The sequence below is a fragment of the Eurosta solidaginis genome, chromosome 5 (genome assembly GCF_040869045.1).
Source record: "Eurosta solidaginis isolate ZX-2024a chromosome 5, ASM4086904v1, whole genome shotgun sequence".
Taxonomy (NCBI): Eukaryota; Metazoa; Arthropoda; class Insecta; order Diptera; family Tephritidae; genus Eurosta; species Eurosta solidaginis.
The window spans coordinates 221926078-221953004 of record NC_090323.1 but is presented as its reverse complement, the minus strand read 5'-3'; the positions used below and the strand labels follow the sequence as shown (position 1 = coordinate 221953004).

Below are 26927 nucleotides of genomic sequence, written 5' to 3'. Positions count from 1 at the left end.
TCTAGAACATTCTCTTCAGTCCCACTTTTATCCATCCTCTAACAATATCGTCGCAAAATATTTTTTCTATTTTTTCCTTATCATACAACATCAACGATCGCCATTCGTTGTTAAGAATTTCCTTGGAAGTCTTGTGAAATGGAAAAGCTTTAAGTAAGGGAAAAATTGTTGTCATTTGACTAGATTGAATATTTTTTGCATCAAAATATTCAAAAGGTGTAATTTTTCTTCTTCGAAATTGAATCATTTCTTAATTTCCTTATAAAGGCAAATGTTGGTAGATTTTTGGGCTTTGGTGGTAGAAGTGGTAGAAAATGAAAATGGGCTAAAAAGTTGGTAGATCTGCCAATAAAGTGGTAAAGTCCGTGCAATGGTTGCGCTGTTCCAAATCAACATGAGTTGTTCTTAAGAAAGCATAGCGGTCGGTTTTTTAAATTTGTATCAAAATATTTTTTTATATTTTCCATACAAACGAAAATTAGATCCGCTTATAATTTTGTAAAATATTTACTCAAGTTGTTTTGAGCTAAATTATTCCACTGTAAAGCAACATACCAATGATCTCTGTATGTAATCTTAAAACAAAGTAAATAAAATAAAAGCACTGCTATAAGCCAACAAATAAAAGTTGGTAATAAAGCAAAAGTGAGCAAAATCAGCAAAGTGTCTGCCTTTGTGTTTGTTTTTCTTTTGAAATTTGTTTTCTGGCTTTGCAGTACCAATTCCACACTGTTCCTATGCATACCATAGTTGGCTGTTTTTGTTTGGGAGGCAGACAGCTCTTAGCTAGTTTGCATTTGCTGGCTTTTGGCCAGTATTGAAGCGCATTTGAGAGCGAGCGAACGTGTTTTTATTGATAGTTGTTAGGTGTTTATAAACAATTATAAAAAATATTTACAAAATTGAACGAAAAAGCAAAACAAAGCAAAAAAAATTCGTAGTATAACAAAAAATAAAACAAATCGAATAACTTAGTACAAATAAAAATAAATCACCTTCACGAAAAGTTTAAAAATACTTTTTCATATCCAATTTAGTGCAATAATAAAGTGCTTACGTTGTGTAATAAATATGCAAATAAAATTATATAAAACAGCATATATTATATGCCTTATTTAAATAAATTAATTACATGCACTAATTTACATAATTAAAGAAAAAAAAAAGAAAGAAAAATTTAACACCTACCGTCCATTTGTGTATGAGGTGGTGTCTATAATTCAAAACAAAAAGTAAGCACAACAAAATTATTATTGTTGTTGTTCGGCAACGCTTCAATACCGGCAATGTCAGTGACTGTTGTTTCTACCATCGACATGCTTGGCTTGGCGCGCTGTCACTACCGTTGTGTTCCACTAACGTTGGTTGTTGCTACAGAAGCGACAAACTGGCAGTATAATTATGTTTTTTTTTATGTTATTCAATACCAAAAAAGATAAAATAAATAAAACTAAAACAGAAAGCATTTCCTATCGCTGAAGTGTCAACGCAGCCATACACCACATCCACCCCCAACGGAGTGCACACTTTACACCGTATCAAAACAGCCGCCTCGCGCATGCGCAAAGTCCATTGCAACACATTGTAACATGTTGTGCGAATTTTTTTGTTTGAACTTCATATTTTAAGTGTTTCGTCTTTAATATTTGTGCGAAATTCCAAAGTACTTACGCAAACTGCTTATTGGCTACTTCTTTTGCGTTTTTAGAGTTATTATTACTTTTTTATGCTTTGTTGCTGTATTTGTTGTGTGTGTACTTCCCGTTCGGTATCTTTTTCAGAAATTTGAGATTTAGTTAAGACGACTGTTAAGCATTACCGAAGCCAAAAAAAACCATATGGGCATTTGTTTTAAATAACAAAAGCGCGATTGAGTTGCAAGTTCATGCCCACACACCTTGAACGGTTTTTTTCAAAACATATAATGAAAATTTATAGCAGCATGAAATGTAGGCCTTCCCTTTCACTGGCTGTCAGTGGTGAATATTAATATTATTAATTGAAGGGATGGAACGGCTTCACTGTGGGGACATCCATAAACTACGTGACGCTCATTTAACTGCTTTTGAGCCCCTTCCCACCTGCGTTCCGAATATTGACATTTACCTGCTTGCGTCCGTGATAGAGCGTGATGCTGACCTTGCGCCCAATTCCCCGCTGCGGTCAAAAAGCCAATAGGGCCTGAACCCATCGCGCCGTTAGAGCAACACACTTTAAGGGAAAACCCCAAGCAACAAGAGGCAAGCCTCAGAGCACCACATTGGCCCGAAAGTCCAGAGCTTCGGCAGTCATAAGCACTAAAAAGAGGATACAAATCAAAGCGTTATAAAGCTAAGATTAACCTCCCAAAAAGCAGTCTTAAAATTAAGACAGGCAAACTCACACGTCACAACAGAGTCAAGAGCCCCATGCACAAATTGGGTATATGGTCTTATAGTCTCTGTTGGTTTGTGAAAAGGAGGATGAGACTGCGGAGGACATGCGATAAATCTGCAGCGAGAAGAAGAGTAAGGATCCTTGGATCGCTAAAATTAGAAAGTAGACACATAAACTGTTTAAAGCCGAGCACCATTCTGGATTTCGTTGGAGACTCCGGTTTGGACGAGCTTCTGTGTAGTGAATGAGAGACCAATAGGTCGCAGTACACAACCTTTACAACTATCTATCTATATGTGAATAGAGATTCTCATTGTGACACAGCAATAGAATCAGATGAAAGGGGAGGCTCGATTTCATACGGAAGATAAAGTGGCCAAAGATTTAAGTTATCTTGATGGTCTTAAATAAAACGAAACCCTTTTTAAATCCCTATTTAGTATACTATCACAAGAGGCTAGCTAATTTAAATTGGTACACCTTATAAAAAGTAGCCGCTGTACACGATTTTGACTAGCAATATTAATAAATAAAGCTAATTTAACCTTACCACACAACTATTAATTTTCTACAAAATTTGGTATTTTCATGCCGCTAACAGTGCAACGGTAAAGACCATCTTAAGTTTTAGCATGAAATAGTTATAATTAAATGCTCATAACTTTACCATTACGCCATGCTGAGCTTGAAGCACTATTTTGTCGAACTTTTTATACTCAGCTGAGCAGAGCTCATAGAGTATATTAACTTTGTTCGCGTAACGGTAATCCGTAACGGCATAAACTAATCGAGATATATATAGATCTGGGCGAAAAAATAAATTTATTTAGCCATGTCCGTCCGTCCGTCCGTAAACACGATAACTTGAGTAAATTTTGAGGTATCTTGATGAAATCTGGTATGTAGGTTCCTGGACACTCATCTCATATCGCTATTTAAAGTGAACGAAATCGGAGTATAACTACGCCCACTTTTTCGATATAGAAAATTTCGAAAAACACAAAAAGTGTTGAACTCCAGTTATGATATGGTGCAACAAAATACAAAAATAAGAGAAAATTTCAAAATGAGCGTGGCTGCGCCCTTTTTCATTTAATTTGTCTAAAATACTTTTAATGCCATCAGTCGAACAAAAATTAACCAATTCTTATGAAATTTGGCAGGGGCATAGATTCTATTACAATAACTGTTTTCCGTGAAACTGGGCGAAATCGGTTGAAGCCACGCTCAGTTTTTATACACAGTCGACCATCTGTCCTTCCGCTCGGCTTAGCTCACGTACTTATCTGAACTCACTTTATCTTGGTATAAAAAATGGCTGAAATCCGACTATGACCACGCCCACTTTTTCGATATCGAGAATTACGAAAAATGAAAAAAAAAAATGCCATAATTCTATACCAAATATGAAAAAAGGGATGAAAGATTGTAACTGGATTGGTTTATTGACGCAAAATATAACTTTAGAGAAAACTTTGTAAAATGGGTGTGACACCTTCCATATTAAGTAGAATAAAATGAAAAAGTTCTGCAGGGTGAAATGAAAAGCCCTTGGAATCTTGGCAGGAATACTGTTCGTTGTATTACACATATCAATAAGTTAGCGGTACCCGACAGATGATTTTCTGGGTCACCCTGGTCCATATTTTGGTCGATATCTCGAAAACGCCTCACATATACAACTAAGGGCCACTGCCTTTTAAAACCCTCATTAATACCTTTCATTTGATACCCATATCGTACAAAAGCATTCAAGAGTCACCCCTGGTCCACCTTTATGGCGATATCTCGAAAAGGCGTCCACCTATAGACCTAAGGCCCACTCCCTTTAAAAATACTCATTAACACCTTTGATTTGATACCCATATCGTACGAACACATTCTAGAGTCACCCCTGGTCCACCTTAATGGCGATATCCTTAAATGGCGTCCACCTATAGAACTATGGTCCTCTCCCAAATAAAATACTCTTTAATACCTTTCATTTGATACACATGTCATACAAACAAATTCCAGGGTTACCCTAGGTTCATTTTCCTACATGGAGATTTTCCCTTATATTTTGTCTCCAAAGCTCTCAGCTGAGTATGTAATGTTCGGTTACACCCGAACTTAGCCTTCCTTACTTGTTTATATTAATTATGTGGTTGCTCAGTCGATTTGAAATCCCGTAGTTTTTTAAATATTTCTCATTCCTTTAAAGATCTTCTAATATTTTCACAAAATTACCACCCAAGGTGTGCAGGCAGGTAGGCTGCAACACAGAGACGGTCATCCCTCAAGGCAATTTGAGTATTTCTATTTTCTTTGATTTTGAGGAAAATTAATCAAAGGAGAATATAACAACTGAAAAATAAAAAGACTTAACCATGACAATGCACGTTAACTGATTTCATAGCATTAATCATTTTCAACGATGATTTTGTTTATACCTAGCCTACTTAACGTTTTTACTACTCATAACAAGGTGAAGGCGATAACACTTTAAAAGCCATAAAATAGAGCACATATTATTATAGGGAGTGGGTATTTTGAAGCGCAAATGGAAGTATGCATTTATCTAAAAAATACTTTTTTTCTGACGTTATTAATAAAAAATTTATTTAAGGTAAATTTTTCAACTCGACACGGCACTGAATTGGGTGGTTATAATCACAGAGATAGCCCCTACTGGCGCTTTCCACATTGTCTCTACAAGGGCGATCGTGGATGGTCTTAACTACAGTGAAATACACACAGCCATAACCATATGGATGGACTGCATGTTAAACTGAAAGAAGATTACTTTACAATGGTGATTGGTAGATAGGGGCACGCTGTAGGGCGGGGGTTTACCTCGAGGGACCCATCAAACTTGCTACGTACGCAGACGACGTTGCAGTTGTCATAAGTGGAAAGTGCCTTTGAACAATAAGCCCTATGATGGATCGCGCGCCGGGATATACACACCTAGTTATCTAATGTGGGGTTGACAATTAAAGCGGAGAATATGGTTATGGTATTGATCGTTAAGAAGAACAAGGTCTCAAATTGAACTAGGCATTGGCTAGGAAGAGTAAACCTATAGGGGAAACATAGGCAGAATATATGTAGGAATGATTCTCGACAGTAAGCTGTCGTAGAAGCTCATTGTGGAGGAGAGAGTGAAGAAGGTATCGACGGCACTTCATGTTTGAAAAATAATGCTGCATTGTAAGAGGGGTCTATTGCCCTCTCCCTATCGTTGGGTATTTACAGCAATTGTAAAGCCTATCCTATACTTTGAAATTCTTGTTCGGCGTACAGTGGTACAAAATAGAATCAACATAAAAAATTCAAAGGGGGTATGCAAGCTACCAATTCTTAGCGCTACGCGAGCCTCTAAAACAATCCCGACGGCGGCAGACCTTACGGTCATATTAGCTTAGTCAATAATTGGACGAACAGACTACGCATCTCCTTACCTGCGCTTTGATGTGTCCACTAGAGCCAAAAAATTAGAGGGAGGTTTAATTAAGGGCGCTAAAACGGCAGACGAGGCAATACACGTTTCATAAGAAATATAAGGAGTAGGGTATGCGAGATACTGCGCTGATCTGGATATGAACAAATATCACAACCTACCAGATCACTTAAGTGTTTTTCAGACGGAAATAGTGCCTTAACAAAAGCATAGAAACACTGGAGGATACAAGCTTGAACTGGAGCCGCGTAAATTTTTACATTGACAGCCAAGTAGCAATTAAGACAATAATATCTCATAGTAAAAGTGCGTCAAAGTGTAAGCAAATCCCTAGACTAGGGATGGATCTCTAGGCATATGCGAATAGACGGATATGAAATCGTGGATGAGTTAGCTAAACAGAGTGCATTCCTCGAAGCTTTTACCGTTGATTTCCTAATCATATTAGGCGATATTTAGAGAAGGCGAGAGCTGTAATCGACCAGGCAGAAGAGGCCTAGAGCCAAGTGCGGGGACTGCAAAGTGTTGAAGATCGTGTGCAGGTCTTACAACCTAAGACGAACAAAGTTGGTCTTATCAGTGAAAAAATAAGTCTTTTGAATTGGGCCTTTGTAAGTGATAGTTAGCAGATGTATGAAGTGCTGGTTGGAGGAAGAAACGGTCAAGCAAGTTTAGTGCTCGTGCCTGTGCTCGTCAGGCTAAGACTCCAGCTTTTAGGAGTGGCACACATCTCATATCTTGAAACAACAGCAAGCATTGGCCTTAGTGTGTCTGATGGGGTTGTTCAGTTTGGTTGTTGGGAAAACTTCTGGTAAAATTTTTTTTAATATGTTATATCATGATACAAAAAGAAGGTAGTTCAGCTCAAAATTTTTTGACGTATTTGGGGATTTTTGAAGTTTCATAATATTTGTTGTTTTGCCAGAAGCATTGCCATGCCGTTACGGTTTAAGGCGAAATTGTGGTTTTTCGAGATGGAAATTTCCTTTAGGATAAAAACGTAATGGTCATCTGAGACATTAATAATATACTTTAGCACGATTTATGTGCATATATATATATCGATTGAGAATACAGTAAAACATGTAATTATATTGAAATATTGTGGATGGCAGCTTGACCCCTAGACAGAAAAAAAATACACGAAAAATCAATTTGTTCTAGCATGGTCCTATTATCATGCCGCTACAGTGGATATTTCTCAAGGCATGTTGAGAAAAAGTGTACCTCCAAAGTCTGCACATCTATGTCAATTCTAAAATGGTACAGAATGTGTATAGGCGGGGTTGCCCCAAGGTGACCCCTGGTATAACGGGCAAAAACACTCTCATAACTAGTGGCTAACCTGCAGAGCTACAGGGTAATGTTCTCCCTAAAAAATGGTATGACAATTCCCTCCTAAAGCGCAACGCTTGAATTATACAATAAATAAAAAAATTAAAAATAATACTTGTAGCCAATTTATCAAGAAATTGCGGTGTCGGTTTATAAGGACCTCCTTTGAGCAAGCAATTGGCAAACGCGTATGTTTTGTCAGAATGTTCTAAGCAAACGTATGGACACTTAAGAAGGCTATATTCCCTTGCTTTGCATGCTTCGATCCATGTTTTGTCACCAAAACAATATTCGGGAGCTCGAAAAATTTATTAAAAACCTCCTTTTCTAAGCTGATATTTCATATTAAAATATCTCCAAGACATGTGGATGATTTTTTTTTCTTTTTTATTTAAAATAACTATGAAAGTAATTTAGTCGTATTTGTTAATATGAAATCCATCAAAATTAGAAAAATTCGTACATTTTTCAATCTGGTGGCTTGTTTTTGGTGAAATTGTCATTGTCCTCGCAAAAGTCAAGTGGCTAACGTCACACTAAATGGAACTACCTCCATTTTTTGTATCATGGGTTATATTGTTATTTTTATGCATGCTGACAATTGATTTGCTGACCCCCATGAGCTTTGCCGTGAGCGAGGGCATCAATTTATGAGTTGACTACATTCATGGATACTTCATATGTAAATATACAACATAAATACAAATGGTCATAAGTAATCTAATTTATGCATTTATATACACGTACATACATATGTACATACATATATCCAACGCTATTAAATATAAGCTACAACATTTTTATTAATTTCTTTTCTCCAGCTGTGCAAATCTTAAATTACCTTAAAGCTAATGAAATAAATATAAAGAAACATATGTCTGTACCTCAGAGGTAAATAGCCGTAACTCCACTTTTGGCTCAAATGGAGTTAAAATCAATTTTTTACTTACTATGACTTCTTGAAATTCTAGCAAAATATCATAATTGAGATATTATTGGTTGCCTATTTAAATGTAAAAACGTTGTTTCTCTGTTTATCATTGAGGTAAAGGATATATTCGTGTTTGTTCATTTCTCAAAAAGTACGTTTACGTAACTTTGGTCCGATGTTTATAACGTTGAGAAATATAGAAGATAGACTCACCATTAAGTATAACGAATTGATCAGCGCGATGAACTGAGGTGATATAGCCATGTCCGTCTGTCCGTCCGTCTGCCCATCCATCTGTCTGTTTGAACGCAAACTAGTCCCTCAAATTTTGAGATATCTCAATGAAATTTGGCACAAGGATGTATTTTTGTATTATATTAGATATTTGTCGGATCCGGTAGGATCGGACCACTATAACATATATCTCCCATACAACCGGTCATTCAGATAAGACGATTTTGGTCATTCCTGCCGCAATTTAGAAAGTATAAACGTGAAACTAGGTGATATATATTCTACTATATCATAGAAGATATCCTGAAAAAATCACTTCGATCGGAGCTATATATAGTATATATCCCATACAACCGCTCCTTCAGATAGAAAGATTTTTGGCTCCTTCTCCCTTAGTTTCCAATATAAAAACGTGAAACTTGGTGATATATATTCTAATATATCATAGAAAATTTCCTTAAAAAATCATTTCTATCGGAGCTATATATAATATATATCCCATACAACCGATCGTTCAGATAAGGGGGTTTTTGCCATTTCGTATTTTATATTTATCTTAAAAATCGTTTAGGTATGTACACCTGTTCAACATATATTTCTTATCTTATGCATCCGATTATTTGGAGATTACGAACGGGATAAGATTATTGATCTTCCCCATTCATGAAAGGTATGAAGCCTTCGGCACAGCCGAAGACAGTCCCGTCCTTACTTGTTTTACATACAGTTTGAACAGTTTGCCTCTCAGCTGCTGATATAGAAAACATATTGCATGCGTAAGCAATACAAAAGTGATATAATTACACATTTCTACGTTCACTTAATCAGGTATATACATAGATACACTGCAGCCAAGTGAAACTAGTTAATTTCGTAGACCGAATTAGATTCCAGCCACTATTTATGTACTAGATCTTTATTTCAGTCTGCCTAAAATCTGCTTTATTGACAACTATGGGTAGATAGTAAGGTATCGCAATCTGTTATCTATTTTTGTTGCTTTGGGAAATGTGTATATTAAGCTCTTGTTCCTATAGATGATGATTATTCGATACGAAGTGTTTTTCAAATTGCAACAATATCGGTTTTTCTAATGTGAAATGTCATACAAAATTTCTAATTTGTAGTCTCCTCGTAGGCAAGCATAAACAGGCATCTCACATCTAATTCAATTTATTATGTTGATTCTCTGACAGGGTGGACAATTTTTCCGTCAATCCTTGTCAAATTTTGTTGTAATACAAACCGGATTCGGCGTTGTGCCATTTCCAGTGTCAGTTTCGTTCTGGTCTATTGTTGTCATTTATCTCGGATTTATATTTTGTACGTACATACATACGTAGGTATTTTCATGGATGTTTGTGTAAGTGTGTGTGTTATGCTTTAATTCAGAAACGTGTGTGGTCTTCACTGATCAATTTGAGTGTCTAGCTGTAGCAAGTAGAAGTCAGTTTTTGTCGTTGGACCTCATGATTAAATCACAAGAGGTTTGCTTGACTGACAATTTTTTTGGCATTTGCAGCCATTTTGCTCCTAAATCGAATTGACATCCGTTAACTGTGTTGTTCCCTCACTAGGGTAGGCACCTTGTCGTTGGTGTGAGGGCTTAGCCGAACTCCATAGCGCCCGACTATGAGGCGGAGCTGTTTAGGACTGACATCTACGCCGTTTCGCCTCATAGGAGGGCGGCGGGATGTCGGTGACCAAGAACTGCCAACCCCCTAATCCAGGGTGTTATGCGGACCGTGCCTATTGGACGATTTGCAGCCAGGGGATAAATTCGGCTGTATTCGAACGGAGCCTTCCCGATACCGGGCCATCTCGGGAAGTATTTATGGCCTTACCGCAGTAAGGGGCGCTGCTGTGGCGGACGGTTCTTTCCCCGTATATAATACTGGACCGCTGAGCCCGCCTTGTCGGGCAGGTGGTCGTACGACCAAGATGAACAACTCATTACCTGAATGTAATAAGGAGGATGTAAAGAGGAGGACTGAGTCGCAATCCAAGGACGACAAATACGAATTAAGCGATGCGTCGGACTCGGGGAGCGAGAGTAGTGCTGATTCAATGAACTCCGTGTTGGAGAAGCACACAAATGAAAACGGAGTAGAAGAGTGGAGAAGGGTACGGAGCAGAGGAAGTAAAAGAGCTCTCTCGCAGTACCGTGCAGCACTAAGAATTGTACAACGCTTGGGAGCAGTGGTCGACCCAACAGAAGTGGAGATCGAGCGCTTGGAATGGGCCCATGAAGCGGTAGAAGTAGGTCGAAGGCAGTTCAAAAGGTTTGCTGCGAGAAACCCTCGGTTCTGCAACCGGTACGAGGAGGAAGAAGCGTCGAATGGCAGAATGAAGAGGCAACGTTCGGCAGAAGGCGACAAGCCTGCTTTCAAGAGGCAGAAAGGACCCAGTCCTAGGGCCGCGAGGCAGGGCAGTCGCATAGACAAGACAAGTAGGCCCAAAGCTGTAAGACAGATGGGTTCCAATAGCGAGGTAGCAACTACCTCGAAAGCTGCCAGTCAGAGGGAAGTTCCAACTACGGAAGTAGGAGATAAGCCAAAGGGAGATAACGCTAAGACTCCGGCTTTCTCGGAGGCGCTAAAGGGAGTTAACGCGAAGACTCCGGTGTTCTCGGAGGTTCTAAAGGGAGATAACACTAAGACTCCTGCTTTTCCCGAGAAGATGAGTGATGTGGCAAAGCAGTCACTGACTGTGGCGCTGGTTGATCGTAGCAGTCCGTTCGGACAAATGACTACTGAAAGGTGGAGATCTGTGGAAAGGGAGCTTATTAGCTTAATGCTTAAGATGATGCGGGAACAACCAAGTAAGCCCCTTCCAACCTTTGATTCGGGGGGATGGTATAATGGTGTGAAGATGATAGCGTGCGACAACATCGCGAGCTTGCGGTGGCTGGAGGAAGTCGTTCCAAACCTCCAAAGGCAAGGCACGAACGCGCGGTTTGAGGTGGTGGATAAAGCGCAAATCCCCACGGTACCAAAAGTTAAGGTATGGATACCATGCGTGATGAAGTCGGAGGATACACTGCGACTTCTGCAGAATCAGAATCCGAACATACCGACACAGGATTGGAAGGTATTTACTGTATCTCGGCCTACCGAGGATGGTCAGTTCTACATCTTCCAAATAAACAAGCAGGCGGAGGATATTTTGTACACGCAGCTTGGCAAAATGTCCTTTGGCACTGGCAAAATTTACATGCGACTCAGGAAAAGAAGTCCCGAGGATAAAAATCCTAACACGCTGGAAGTGGGCGAAGTCGAAAAGGACCTCAGAAGCCTAAGGGAAAAAAGACAGGTGGAGGTCCCCGACGTCACCACGAACGTGCTAGAAGAGGACCAACCGCTAAATGGTGCTGTGACTCGCACAGAGGAACACACGGCACAACATTCACGAGGGGCTGAAGGGGGCCTCGAATACTCTAAACCAAAAGGGCAAGAGGAGGACGACGACGTCAAGACGAAGGTGCTGGAGGGGGACAAACAGCCCAATGGTGCTGCGAGTCCTACAGATAAACCTCCAACACAGTAAAGTGGCGTCGAGCGAACTCCTCCTAACCCTTGAGGAGGGTTCGTTTGACGTGGCGCTGATCCAGGAGCCGTGGCTCTCATCGGGAGGAAAGGTTTCTGGACTTAGCGCGCGCGGGTTTGGCGTTTACTACGCACAAACGGAAGGACGGGTGCGAGCTGTAGTAATGGTAAGGAAACAGCTGCATTCATATATGCTGCCTAATTACACCACCGAGGATCTCGTAGCGGTGGCCGTTGAGCAAAAGAATAAGCAGGCATTTATCCTGGCGTCCTGCTACATGGCCCATGCTGCGGAGGTTCCACCGATGGAGTGCAAAAGGCTAGTACAGGAGGAAGGGCGCAAAGGGCGGTTGGTCATAGGCGCAGATGCAAATGCGCACCACAATGCGTGGGGAGGAGCAGATACGAACGAGAGAGGCGAATCTCTATTTTGTTACATCCTGCAAACCAATTTGCAGATAGCCAACAGGGGAAATGTTCCTACATACATTGGTCCAACATCCAGCAATGTTCTGGATATTACATTGAGCTCCGAGCGTGATATATCAAGGTATGATTGGATGGTTCTCGATAGACCATCCTTCTCCGACCATGCGTATATAAGCTTCAGCATCCCACTAAAGAGGGTAGAGAAGGGAGGAACCTTTAGAAACCCTAGGGCAACGAATTGGACTAAATTCCAGAAACATGTAGAAACGAAACTGGGACAACCCAAAGAGGTTGCTAATGTAGAGGAACTGGAGGAGTCGAATGAATTCCTAACAAGGACGCTTATGACTGCGTATAACAAAGCTTGCCCTCTAAGAAGATTCAGAGGAAAAGCAAAGCTGCCATGGTGGAGCAATGAGCTGAGTCTTCTAAGAAGACAGGTAAAAGAAATGTTTAAACTCGCAAAGACCGCGGAAAGCGAAGCGTGTCGGGATGAGTACAGGGATCTACTGAGGATCTACAAGCGTGAAATTACCAGGGCGAAGAGAAACTCATGGAAAAGTTTCTGTACGGACATAGAGTGCTCCAGTGAAACAGCACGGTTGAAAAAAGTCCTAGCAAAGGGAAACATAGTCCAGGGACTAATAAAGAAAGAGAACGGGGAATGGTCACGTGATAGTGAGGAATCCCTTGAGGTGCTTCTCGATACACATTTCCCATCGGGAGACGGTTTAGAAGAACCAGCAGACATCACTCACACTTCGATCACGGAGCTAGTGGTGCCGGGCTTGGTGACCGATACCAAGATCGAGTGGGCAGTGAAGACGTTTTCTAAGTTTAAATCGCCGGGCCCAGATGGTATATTCCCGGCCATGCTACAATTCTCAAGCAGGGCGGTCGTGGAATGGCTTAAAATAATATTCGATGGGTGCATAAGACTGAATCATGTTCCGCACTCTTGGAGAACTGCTCGTGTAGCTTTTCTACCAAAGGCGGGGAAGATCGGTCACGTGTATCCCAAAGACTATAGACCCATTAGCTTAACATCATTTCTGCTCAAAACCTTTGAGAGGCTGATAGATGTGTACATAAAGTCCAACGTGGATGGAAAGCTGCTCTCCACAACACAGCATGCGTACACCAAAGGCAAGTCGGTAGACACCGCATTGCATAGGGTGGTAATAAGCATAGAGAAATCCCTGGAATATAAGGAGTATGCTCTAGGAGTATTCTTGGACATTGCCGGGGCTTTCAATAATGTTGCAAAATGGGCGATTATGGATGGTCTTAATTACATTAAAGTACATCCTGCCTTAATCAGATGGATCGGCTGCATGTTAAATTGCAGAAAGATTACATCACAATGGGGATTGTACGAGGCCACGAAATCAGTGGACAGGGGCACGCCGCAGGGAGGGGTGCTATCACCTCTGCTGTGGACACTGGTCATCAACCAACTGCTCAGGCAATTCGATGAGGGACCCGTAAAATTTACGGCTTACGCAGATGACGTTGCAATTGTCATAAGTGGAAAATGCCTTCCAACGATTAGTTCTTTGATGGATCGGGCGCTTCGGGATATTCATACCTGGGCATCTAATGTCGGGCTGAAAGTCAATGCGGAGAAGACGGATATGGTCTTGTTTACAAAGAGGTACAAGGTCCCAAATTGGACCAGGCCTAAGTTAGGAGCGGTGACCTTACAGGAGAAACCTTGCACAAAATATCTAGGAATCATCCTAGACAGTAAGCTGTCATGGAAGCTCAACGTGGAGGAGAGGGTCAAGAAGGCCTCAACGGCACTCTATGCATGTAAAAGAATGCTGGGGTGTACGTGGGGCCTATCGCCCTCTCTTTCTCATTGGGTTTTTACAGCGATTGTAAGCCCTATTCTATACTATGGAGTTCTTGTTTGGTGGAAAGCCACACAAAAAACAACATACCTCAAAAAATTAGAGGGGGTATGCAGACTATCGATGCTTTGCATTACGGGAGCCCTGAAAACAACCCCGACGGCTGCACTGTATGCCATTCTGCACATTCCACCTGTAGACCTGGTAGCAAAGAACAAAGCATTAACGACCGCAACCAGGCTCGGTGCTTCGGGGCAGCTTGAGCGCCGACCATATGGCCATAGTAGTATAGCGTCCTCAGTCACAAGACGAACAGACTACATGATTCCCTACCTGCACTTTGAGGGAGATCTTAAGGCCACAATAGAGGTGGACGGTTGGCGCAAGGGTGCGCAAATGGCGGACGAGGCGATACATGTGTACACCGATGGTTCCAAAATAGTGGAAGGAGTAGGGTCTGCGGTATACTGCGCTGATCCGGAATTAAGCAGATCCTACAGGCTGCCGGATTACTGTAGCGTTTTCCAAGCGGAAATATTAGCCGTAACCAAAGCAGTAGAAACCCTGGAAGAGAATAGCTTAAGCTGCAACCGTGTTAACTTTTATATTGACAGTCAAGCAGCAATTAAGGCAATAATCTCGCATAGCACAGCATCTAAATGCGTGTTAGAGTGTAAGCAGTCTCTGGAGAGAATCGGGACAGGGAGAAGCATACATCTATATTGGGTCCCAGGGCATATGGGAATAGATGGGAATGAAAAAGCGGACGAATTAGCTAAAAAGGGAGCATCCCTTGAAGCTTGCTCCGTAGACGTCCCAATTAGATTGGGCGAGATTAAGCGAAGGCGAGAGGTGCACATGATCGACCAAGCAGAAAAGGCGTGGGTTCAAGCGCGGGGCTGTAAAGTGTCGAAGATTATGTGTAGGTCTTACAACCTTAGACTAACACAGTTGCTTCTATCATTAAAAAGAGAGGACTGTAGACTCATGACGGGTATTCTGACTGGACACTGCCTTCTGGCGTCACATGCCTTTAAATTAGGCTTGGTCAGTGATAGCAGGTGTAGGAAGTGCGGGTTGGAGGAGGAAACGATCGAGCACGTTCTGTGCTCGTGCCCTGCACTTGCCAGGCTAAGACTCCAGCTATTAGGAGTGATACAGCTGTCAGATCTAGAAGCAGCAAGTGGCTTAAGTCCTAGGAAGCTTCTAGTATTTGCCAAGAGGACGGAGTTATTTTATAACATAGGTCCTGGTTTTTGATAGGGTTTTTCAGTTTGGTCGTTAAAACAAACTTCTGGTAACACTACGGACTCAATCAGTCTATGTGAGGTCCTCATGGACCGGCCAGTTCAACCTACCTACCTAACTGTGTTGTTTTTTTGCGATTTTTCGAAAAATATTAGGCCCTTATTATTTATGTCACCGTGAATGTTTGCGTCGCATTCACTCACATTCACATTCACCCAGAATACGTATTATATAACTTCTTGCGTATTCGCGTTCGTTCTCTTACGTATTCACTGAGACTGTCAAGCCCAATACGTAGCCAGTATAGCCACTTATTAATTTTGTTATTTCGGAAAAGTTTGCAGTGCAATTTTTTCCGAATAACATCGTTTTAACGAGCTGGCAAAATTACAGGGAAACACTTGACAAATGTTACAAACAATTGTAGACAATGGAGAAAACAGTGTAAAGTAATAAATCAATAGATTATTAATATTGTTTGGTAATATTTTTATGTGAAGTGTTTATTATTGTTATTATTGACTTTTTGTGAACATGTAAAAATAAATTTATAAAAGAAAACAAACATATACCTGAGTGTATCACTTTAGCCTCCTTCAACCAAATTTTGTTTCAAGATTTCGGTAATAGTCTAGTTGAGGGGTCAACTGCTAATACGCTACCAAAAATATCGAGAGAGGTGTCAAACGACGCGTATTGTCATCAGTATTAATAATCCGAAGGCGGAAAATAAAAATATTAACTCGTTCAAAAGATATTAACGAAAAACCGAAAAAGACCCGCGGGTACCTCCTAAACCGGGGTTCGGACACTAAGTATTTTTGCGCAGAACTCCTTTCGGTAATAGTCTAGTTGAGGGTTCGACTGCTAATACGCTACCAAAAATATCGAGAGAGGTGTCAAACGACGCGTATTAATCTCGAGAACAATAATCCGATGGCGGAAAAGAAAAATTTTATCTCTGTCCGGAGATATTTGCATTTGAAGTTGGCGATTTCCATGTGGTTGTTGTTGTGTTTGTACGCCCAAAAAAAAATTGTGCATCGCCGTGGCTTCATACGGCTGTGTTGTCAGGTGCCGTATTTCCTCATAATGCTTACGGAGATTACTCCTTAAGCCCCTGGGCGGTGTTGGCTCATCACTCAGATGTCTGTTGGGATTCTCATATTTCTGGGTATTCAACAGGAACTGTTTGGTTAGCGTCTAATTTCTCTCCCTGATGGGGAGTATTCTCGCCTCATTGTGTAAATGGTGTTCTGGGGACATAAGAAGACAACCCGAGGCGGTTCTAAGGGCAGTAGTTTGGCAGGCCTGTAGCTTTTTACACTGATTATTCTTTAGGCTTGGCGATAACATCGGGGAGGCGTAGCATGCTATCGGCTAGCCAATTGCTTTGTAAGTGGTAATGAGCGGTTCTTTATCTTTACCCCAAGTGACGCCGGCAAGAGATTTGAGGATTTTATTACGGCTATGGATTTTATGAATCGAACGTCACACGTAGGAGTTTTGGGTGTAAGACAGACGGTAGCGTGACGCCATCGACGTGGATGTTCAATATGGTCGACATTTGGCGTATCCATGTTATAAATAAGGTCGCCGATGATTTGGTCGGTGACAATGTCAGGGTTCGCGAAGCGAAAGAATTGGAGAGATCAGGAGATAGTTGTTTATTTTATTACCTACCGGGACCTGTAGCCATTATCGTGCAGTGAGGGGTTTCGATATATAGAAGTTAAACAGAAGCGAGGATAGGACACCACCCTGTGGTACCCCTTACCTAATTCCTCTGGGCTTAGATGTTGCGTACCTGAATTGTACCGATGCTTGTCGATTATTTGCGATACACTTTTGAGACTCGAAATAATTCACTACGTTGTTCGAGAATCAGCATAATCACCGATTTATAAGAACATTTTAAAAAAAGTAGCACGGAGGTATAATTATTATAGTTATTAAAAATTATTATTTTTATTTTCCTATTACTCAGAATTAATTTTTGACATAAAACTAAGAAATTCGAAAGATAGTGACAAAACTATAGTATAACGATTAGTTATAATCAGTGACCCATTTTAATAGGCTTTTTTTCTTGACTCGAAAAAGTCCGGTTAAAAACTATTCCTTGGTGAAGTTGTATGGGATTCCGGGGATACCCATAGCATTTTCATGACGAATCATGCATCCTTTTTCAAAAACATCTACACAAAGAAATAAAATCCGGATATTTATTTTATAAGTCCGAAAATAAAAGGGTAATTCTCTACTTTAGCTCACAATTGCTAAAACTCGTCCAAAAATATCGGGAGAGGTGTCAAAAGACGCGTTTTGATCCCAGGATCACGAAAGCGGAAATTCCAAATTTTATTTCTGTCAAAAGCTATTTCCAAAAAACGCAAAATGGCCCCGGATCGCTCCGAAACGGTTCGGCCGCGCTTATAAAAAATACATTGGGTGGGTCCAACACCGGTTTGGAGACCAAATCTATATCCGCGCAAAACACTTTTACCCAGTTTTTCTTGTGGGTACAACAAAATCATCAAAATTACAACAACCACGTGAAAATTTTCAATTTTGTTTGCAAATATCTCCTAAAAAAAAAAAATTCCAATTTCCGCTTTCGGGTTCGTGATCCTGGGTCCAAAGCCCGTCTTTTGACACCTCTTTAGCAGTTGTGAGCTAAAATAAAGAATTACCAATAAAAGTTAAATCCAAACTTATATTTTTTATTAACAGAATAAAAGTACGACCCTATAACTAAGATACGGTTCATCCAAATGAAACGAATTTTTCACCAATCCATTCTCGTAAATATCTGGATTTGAAACCTGTAGGGACACTTTAAAATTTTTGCTTCTAGCACTAGAAACTTGTTATCGAAAAATCATAACCAACTGTTGTTGTTGTAGCGATAAAGAAACTCCCCGAAGGTTTCAGGGAGTGTTATTGATGGTCCTTTACCGGATAAATATCCGGTATGTTCCGGTAACAAGCACCATTAAGGTGCAAGCTCTACCATGTCGGGAACGATTTAATATGACCACATTGAACCTTCTAGGCCATACCAACATTTTTTCTGAGGGACTTTTATTACAAAAGGAATAACTGTTCTGGTCCCTGTCTATAATTTGTATAGGCTTCGCTTATATTTTTTTTATTCCTGTAAAATTTTTTGATGAAATATACATTGAACAAAGCTCTAAATATACCTTTATGTCTATGGAAAATTTCAATCTTTTTTTCCCGAAATGCTTAAATTTTTACTCAAAAATTATAAAAAAAAAAAAACGACAATGAAAAAACCAAGTGAATGAAGCAAACGCGACCCAGAAGCAAGTGAATATTTTGACAGTAAAAATGAGTGTTCGTGACACTTTGCGTCGCTATATAATACGAAAAAACGTAAGACAATCACCTACAGTCACCGATAGTCACTGATAGTCACCGAAGTGAATGAATGCTATTATATGATACGAATTTGGTTTCACTTGGGTGAAAGTGACTCTTCGCGTCGCTTTGCGTTATACATAATAACGCCATAAATGTTGACAAAAAATTTTTATTGAAAAAAAAATTGTAAATTTTCACTCGAAAATTATTATGAAACAAAGTTTATGCTATAAAAGTTGTAATTATTATGTCCCTGTTATATAATAATGGCTGATGTCGGGTTTCCCATTCAAAGAACGTGCTCTTGTTGCTGTTCTTATTGTAGCGACAAGGATACTACCGGACGACTTTGGGGAGTGTTATCGTTATTAATGGTCCTTTGCCTATATAGATCCAGAACGTTCCGGTAACAAGCACCATTAAGGTACTAGCCCCATCATTTCGGGAATGATTTAATATGACCACATTGAACCTTCTATGCCCCTACCCCTAGTCCAGTGAAGAACCAGAGCTTCACCTGTTAAATATGTAATTATTTGTTACAGGATTTGCCTAAAATAAGTGATGTTAAAAATTGTGCTGCAGAAGCTATGAATTGCGCTTATCAACCCCTTTGAATCCCACCGTTTGTTTGTCTATATGTTTTATTGTTAAAATGAAAATAGTTTTGAAGTAAAAATCTTAGCGTAAATTTGCATAATTTTAACTTTGTCTTCTGTATTATAAAGTAGTAGCAGCGTGGCCGGCGTTACTCGGGTTGTGTAGATACTAATCTAAATAAGAGGGTGTATTTTAACACATTCCTTCCCGTTACTCAAAGTCAAGCAATCAGTATATAAGATTTTATTGATCTTCCTCAAAATGTATTTCCCTATTTTTCTCATTCCTACCCTTTATAATTTCCTTATCTCTCCCTGTTCTTTTTTTACACCATCTACCTCTCTCCTTTTTTCTTAGATCCCTCATTCCTCTAATTTATCATTCATTGCTTTATTTTTCAAATCTTATTTTGTCACACACAATTCATACTCAAAACCTCATAACTTAATCAAAATATTTGAGCTGCACAATTTTTGGCTCTCATCTCATATTTTTACAGTAGTATGCTTAAATTTAATAAAAACTTTTAAACCACTCAATGCAATCGTTTTAACTTTTTGTGAATTCAACGCTATGACCAAACAAAAGTTCTGCACTTAAGAACGTATATGGCGTATGAGTAACTTTTAATGACATACAAGATTTGTTGCACCACTCAGTGGCGTACGTGAAATTGAAGAAAAAATTTTTAATTTAAAATTCGTAGTTCTGAAATATGAAAAACTTTCGCTTTGATCGATGGAATATAGCCAAAATTTGGTGATGATTGAATTGTGGGAATTACGTTTCCATAGGGAACACACAGACCCAGAATTTGATTTTTATATGTATATATAGATTGTGAAGTTAACTATGCCCAATATCTCCAATAATGGCATTGATAGGTACAAACCTTTTATGTCAAAGGATATCAATTTTCTATGCTTTGTCGGCTCAATGGTTGCAAGCCTCTCTAGTAGTTCTGTTGTGTTATTTATTTATTGTGTTATTTATTGCGTATACGTTTCTTAGTTCCAGATTTTTTAGTCCTGATTTAAAAAAAACATTAAAACTCTGATTCCGCCAATGGAAAAGATTAAATTAAAAATAGTGGGAAGTCAATTAAATTTATAGTGAGAAAATTGTCGCATTATGATTTTATTACTATTGTAAAGATTATATACATACCTCAATTCGAAAACTGAAAATTCCTATTTCGGAGAATAACATATTGTGACGAATATTAGCAACACTAAGGGATACTATCATCTATAAAGCGATGCTAAGCAGTGACTTGGATGCACATCAATAGATCAATCATTATGTCTTCACATATGTACGTACACGCAGCGGAGAAGAGACGCACAACCACATACAGATATCTTATCTGAGATGCTCCCAAAAGTATGCCATTATAATTGTGGAAGTGTCGCTCACAAATACAAGCGCATCGAGAAGATATACACGTGCATCTGTAGTTATAATTTTATAGCAGTAGCTAAGTAAATTCTGGAAGCGCCTAGAAGATGCAACGAGGAAATCAAAGATTATAAAAGGCAGCGACATTAGAGGCGCTACAATCAGTTTCGATTAAGCACGCTATCTGTCGAGCAATAGAAGTGTTGTTTTGAAAGTATTTGAATAAAGGCCATTTGCCATTATTAAATTTTGGAGTTATTTATTCAACAATTTAGTGATTCGAACTTAGCAGAAGATTGCAAATAAGAGGATTTGCAGTAAATTCGTTACAATTGGTGCCAGAAGAGGAATTGTTGAATAAATTCCGAAGAATTCGAATACAACTTGGACATGGTAAAGTGGAATGAATTGAAGATCCAGCAACTGAAAAAGGAGTTGGAAAACCGTGGATTGAATACAACCGGCAATAAGACCGAACTTCAAGCACGGCTAGGAGAGGCAATGGAGTCGCAAGGAATTGACGTGGACGAGTATATCTTTTATCCTGATGGGGACGAGACAACAACAAAAATTGAAGAGAAAAATGAAACGTCACAGACATTTACGAACACAGACTTGAACAAGATTTTGGCTGCAATATCTGCACAAACATCGACAGTAGCATCAATGTCGTCGCAAATGGCATCTCAACTGGAAGAACAGAAGACACGTAAGTCAGAAATGTCGACACAGATTACATCCAAGATGGAAACTCAGCTGGAATTGCAGGAGAACCGTATAGCAGCGAAGAATGAAGCACAAGAGGCACGAATGTCCGAAATGTCGACGCAAATTTCAGCACAGATATCACCGCAGATCTCTGCTCAACTGGAAGAGCAAGAAGGACGTATTTTCTCGAAGTTGGAGGCGCAAGATACAAAAATTTTACAGTTTGAGGAAAAAATCGTGGCCGAGTTGGATGCTTTGAGAGGACGTATCGAGCAGTTGCAACTAAATGGCCCAGCAGTTTCAACGAGTAATCAAAAGGTAAAAACACCATCATTTGACAGTTCTGTTCCTTTCCAGGTCTTTAAGCTACAATTTGAGAAGACCGCAAAAGTAAACAACTGGAATACTGAAGATAAAGTTGCTCCACTGTTCATGGCACTGCAAGGGCCTGCCGCGGAAATCTTATACTGTTTTCACACAGAAACTTAATGATCTCATTTCACCATCTAATGAAATCGTAAATTTTGTGCTTTCACACAGAAGTAACTGCTCGATTATTATGAAGGATGAAATGTCAAGCGAATAAAATGACAATGCTATATGACAGACAATCATGGTGGAACGATACAAGGTGGAAGCATAGTGACATACCTACAAACAAACAAAAATTCCATGTACTTGTAAATTCGATGGACAAATGTCAAAATCGTACTGCGCCGGTAGTTGATGTATCAAATCAAATAAAAAAGGTTATAATCAGCTGTTCGATGCGGCCACCTTGTATCGTTCCGCCATGCAGACAATGATATTTACTTTGACAAATGACATTTTCAAGCACTGAACACACCAAAAACTAACGCGGAACGCGGCCAGCAGAGTTGCATTGTGCTTTTGACTTCATTAGGCAATCGATTAGCTACTAATGAAATAATTATAGATTCGAATTTTGTAGGGAAGATTGAGCTCAATAAGCGTCTTAATGTAGAAAACTGCCTTTATTATTCAATAAGCCGTCTGTGTGAAATTAGTATTACAGACTATTCCAGAGTACGAACGGAACAGTTATGACTCATTGATGGCTGCTGTAGAACGGCGATACGGAAGCGAACATAGAAAACAAATATATCAAATTGAGTTGCAAAGCCGTCACCAAAGAGTGAATGAGACTTTGTAGGAGTTTGCCTCGGATGTTGAAAAATTGGCTCATCTCGCAAATGCGGACGCACCCGTGGAATACACCTAGAGGGTAAAAATCCAGAGTTCTATAAATGGCATACGGGACGTGGAAATGAAGCGAGCTATACACGCAAACCCAAAGCTTACATTTGCTGAAACGGTATCACATGCTCTGATTCAGGAAACAGCGTCGCTTCTGTGTAAGCCAGTTTTCAAAGCACGCCGTGTGGAAGTAGAAAGGCCAGAGTACGTAGATGCAAGACGAGGCGCTGAAAGGATTGCAAAAGCGGAGTGAAAGAGTTATCAAATGCTTCAAATGCGGGAAGTCCGGTCACATTGCACGTCATTGCGATCTTGGTCCTGGTAGTTCCAACTTGGGTGGCCGTAAACGCAAAGCTGGAGGAGATGAGCAGGAGCGTTCCAGATGTAGGGATCGTTAGCTATAACCAGTTATTAAATGTCCTGTGATATCTGTGTCGCAAATTGGAAAGAAATCAAGCAGTCTTACCATCAAAGGGAATGTGGATGGGAAAGAGCGTGTACTGACTGTAGATACGGGCGCATTTCATTCCCTGATTCGATCTGATTTAGTCAACAGGAGAGCAAAACCGTTACCTGCAGCAAGGTTGCGTACGGTCAGAGGTGAGTATAACCAAGTCCAGGGAGAAGTGATATGTGAAGTCTTAATTGGGAAGGTCATGGTTCTACACAAATTCAATGTGGCGGAGATTGTTGATGAAGTCATATTGGGAGTCGATTTTTTAGTTGACCATGACATCAAGATGGATATGCAGAGAAGGGTTATGCATTATGAGAACCAGGATGTGCCACTTAACTTTAATTTTTATAAAGTAAAACTTTAATTTTTAAAAGTAATCGAGTACTGGTGGAGAAGACTCGACAAATACCACGGAAGTCAACGGTAAAGGTTGATGGATCGAATGGGGCAAATAAAGCGTACTCAAAAGTACCTGCGAGAGAAACACTGGCATTGATAAAACAAAAGGGACGCACGAAAACGAAGGAAAGAATTTCCCAGAAGGAATACGAGGGTCGTTTCAAGCCAGCGCGCACTACTCTCAATCCGTCAAGATCAAGCTCTGCCAAACAACAGAGTGCGAGGGAACGATCCAGTATAATGAGTAGTAAGATGAAACGCAGGTACGATGAGAAAAATAATTCGGAAGGTTTCTTGGAGGGAGATTTGGTGCTGCTATACAACCCTCACCGGCGGAAAGGTGTTCCATACAAATTTCGGTGCAGTTGGGAAGGCCCGTACAAAGTTGTGAAGAAGATCAATGATACCATCTTCAGCATACAAACCATTGGAAAACCACGAAGTAGAAGAGTGGTACATTTGGAGATGCTAGCGGCGTTTAGATCGAGAGATTTGTCTGATCGGGACGACCAGACTTAGGTGGAGGGCAGTGTGACAAATATTAGCAACACTAAGGGATACTATAATCAATAAGGCGATGCTAAGCAGTGACTTGGATGCACATCAATAGATCAATCATTATTTCTACGTATACGCAGCGGAGAAGAGACGCACAAACTCATGCATATATCTTATCTGAGATGCTCCCAAAAGTAAGCAATTATAATTGTGGAAGTGTCGCTCACAAATACACGCGCATATGAGATGCTATACACGTGCATCTGTAGTTATAATTTTATAGCAGTAACTAAGTAAATTCTGGAAGCGCCTAGAAGATGCAACGAGGAAATCAAAGAGTATAAAAGGCAGCAACAGTAGAGACGCTACAATCAGTTTCGATTAAGCACGCTATCTGTCGAGCAATACAAGTGTTATTTTGAAAGTGCTTGAATAAAGGCCATTTTGCATTATTAAATATTGGTGTTATTTATTCAACAATTTAGTGATTAGAACTTAGGAGAAGATTGCAAATAAGAGGATTTGCAGTAAATTCGTTACAATATCATACTGTAACGAAATTAGTGAAATTCCGCTTATTTGAAACCTTCTGCTAACGTTCGAATCGCTAAACTGTTGAATAAATCACACCAATATTCTGTATTGCAAAATGGTCTTTATTAGACTAATTTGGGAGTAGTACAATTATACTTCACAATTATACTTTACTTCGCAACTGATAGCGTGTTTAAATCAAACTGATTACTGATTGTTCAGCTTACGCTGCTTTTATACTCCCCGTTACTTCGTTCACTTATTTCTGCAAATGTCTAGACGTTTCACTTTCTAGAACTCTTGTATCTCCTGCTTGGTAATTGGTTATATGGGTACATACATATTTGTAGTTTATAGCCATATGCGCGTGTATGTGTGAGTAACTTCTTCGGCTGAGACCACATCTGTGTGTGTAAGGTTAGCTCTTCGTCGCATTGTATGTATATGCGTAAATGATGACTGATGCATTCATTTACATAATTGTGGCTTGCTTCATGTCTGTGTTGTTGCGTGATTGTTTATTAACAGCTTAGTGATGTTAAAATTCGCCACAATACAATTCGTTGATACTAGTTTTGATGTAGTTTAATATTAGTGCGTTTGACTGTAGGGTAAATAAATATATTTATATAATTATGCATGTAAATGAACGGCAAGAATTCGAAGCAAAATGGAAAGCAAATTATAATAGTAAAATCCTCTGTGTTATAACAAAAAATATGAAAGTAAAATCTTATACATACAAACAAAAGCTTATGCTTAAAAACGATTAAAAGTAGTATGTAAAGAATAATTAAAAAAAAAAAAAATAAAAAAGTAAAAATTATAACAAAAAATAAATTACAAACCAGAGTTAACCGTTGGCAGTAAGCAAGTGTATATATAAATTGTGTTAATTGTGTACCATAAGCTAACTGTACTTAATGATCACAAAATCAAATCGGAAGGGAGTTATAAGTGCCTTAAGTATGTAAACACACATAAACATTCTTACTAAATGTGAATTCGTACTTACATATGTACAAGTAATTGGTATATATATATTCAATACGTAAAATAATCAATCACGTCAACGGTTGTTAGCAAAATGCGAGATTGTGAAGGTTCATTACTTTTGGAAATTGGCAACTCTAATAATTGGTAAGCATTGTTTTGTATTCATAAAAACCTAACAAAAAGACGATAGTAATTAAAACTTTAATATGGTGCAATGAGAGATATTTATTATGCAATCCATGGTCATAACACTTTAAATGCTTGCGCTTAAATAATTTAAAAATTTTTTAGAAATTAATTTGTATAAGCAAATTTTTAGATAAATCTCCTCTCTTTGCATCATTTGCCATATAATTGTACTTATTACTTAACATGGTAGCCTACTGGGAGGTTTTAGATAAATGTGAACATTTTTATAGAGAAAAGTGGGGTATTCGACTTTTGAACACTTTCGACTTTGTCCTTTAATTAAAACAAAATAATTAAAATAAAATTTTTAAGTTAAACGGTTTTATTGAAACCAATACTTACATTAAGTAATAATAATACTAAAAGCTAGAAAATAATTAGGTACTAGGTACTAGTCATCACACTCATCATAAATCTAGGGCGTTGATCAGACATTTAAATAAAAGCGTTGTACGCTGGCTAGCCCATGTTATGCGAATGAGAAATGACGCTCCGGCCAAAAAAGTGTTTCTATCGGAACCCGCCTATGGAAGCAGAGGTAAAGGGCGGCCCCACTCCGCTGGGAGGACAAGGTGGAAAACGATTTAAACTCCCTCGGTGTGACCAATTGGCGCCTCACAGTGTAACTTTTTTCACTTTTAGGATGCCAAAATTAATAACAGCCAAACCAATGGAGCAATTCATTTGAAAATCTGATCCAACGCTTTTATTTAATTGTCTGATCAACTCCCTAGATTGATAAGGAGTGTGATGACTAGTACCTAGGACCTACCTAATTATTTTCTAGCTTTTCGTATTATTATTACTTCATGTAAGTATTGGTTTCAATAAAACCGTTTAACTTAAAATTTTTTTTTAATTATTTTATTTTCAAGTTTTTAGTCTTTATTTAATTGCCTATTATTTCTCATTCTATTTAGTTCATTTAATGACTCATTATTACAAGGACTCTTTCCTGACAATTTGTTACAACCTAAGTCCTCAATACATAATCCTTCCAAAGACTTTAGTCGACTCTGCGCCACGTACGCTTGTCCCTCCTCCAACTCCAAATATGAGCCAAATCGGGCATCAGAGGCCGCTTTCTATTCATGTATGTATTATGTGTTCCAAATATGGACCAAGTCGGAGCACAAATACGATTTTTGTG

At 39.3% G+C, this 26927-nt stretch overlaps 2 protein-coding genes across 17 annotated transcripts in view; both read left to right on the top strand.

The window, feature by feature from the left end:
- LOC137252567 (serine-rich adhesin for platelets) overlaps nt 1-26927 on the top strand; it is a 370986-nt gene that overhangs the window by 269339 nt on the left and 74720 nt on the right. The gene's annotated exons all lie outside the window — the stretch shown is intronic.
- LOC137252569 (uncharacterized) lies at nt 694-25887 on the top strand. Of its 7 annotated transcripts, none has more exons than XR_010953611.1 (3): nt 694-1232; nt 20392-24252; nt 25203-25273. XR_010953611.1 is itself a non-coding variant. In XM_067788495.1 (2 exons), the coding sequence occupies exon 2, from the start codon at nt 21169-21171 to the stop codon at nt 21973-21975; it is 807 nt and encodes a 268-aa protein (XP_067644596.1). In that variant the 5' UTR covers nt 694-1232; nt 20398-21168; the 3' UTR covers nt 21976-24966. The 7 variants fall into 7 exon arrangements, 2 of the variants coding, with proteins under 2 accessions (XP_067644596.1, XP_067644595.1); XR_010953612.1 differs by lacking the exon at nt 25203-25273 and having other exon boundaries at nt 20392-23304; nt 23428-24966; XR_010953615.1 differs by lacking the exons at nt 20392-24252; nt 25203-25273 and adding an exon at nt 25345-25887.

Bases quoted from the DNA above. Each gene is read 5' to 3' on its own strand.
- LOC137252569 (XM_067788495.1), top strand. From the start codon at position 21,169: ATGGTAAAGTGGAATGAATTGAAGATCCAGCAACTGAAAAAGGAGTTG.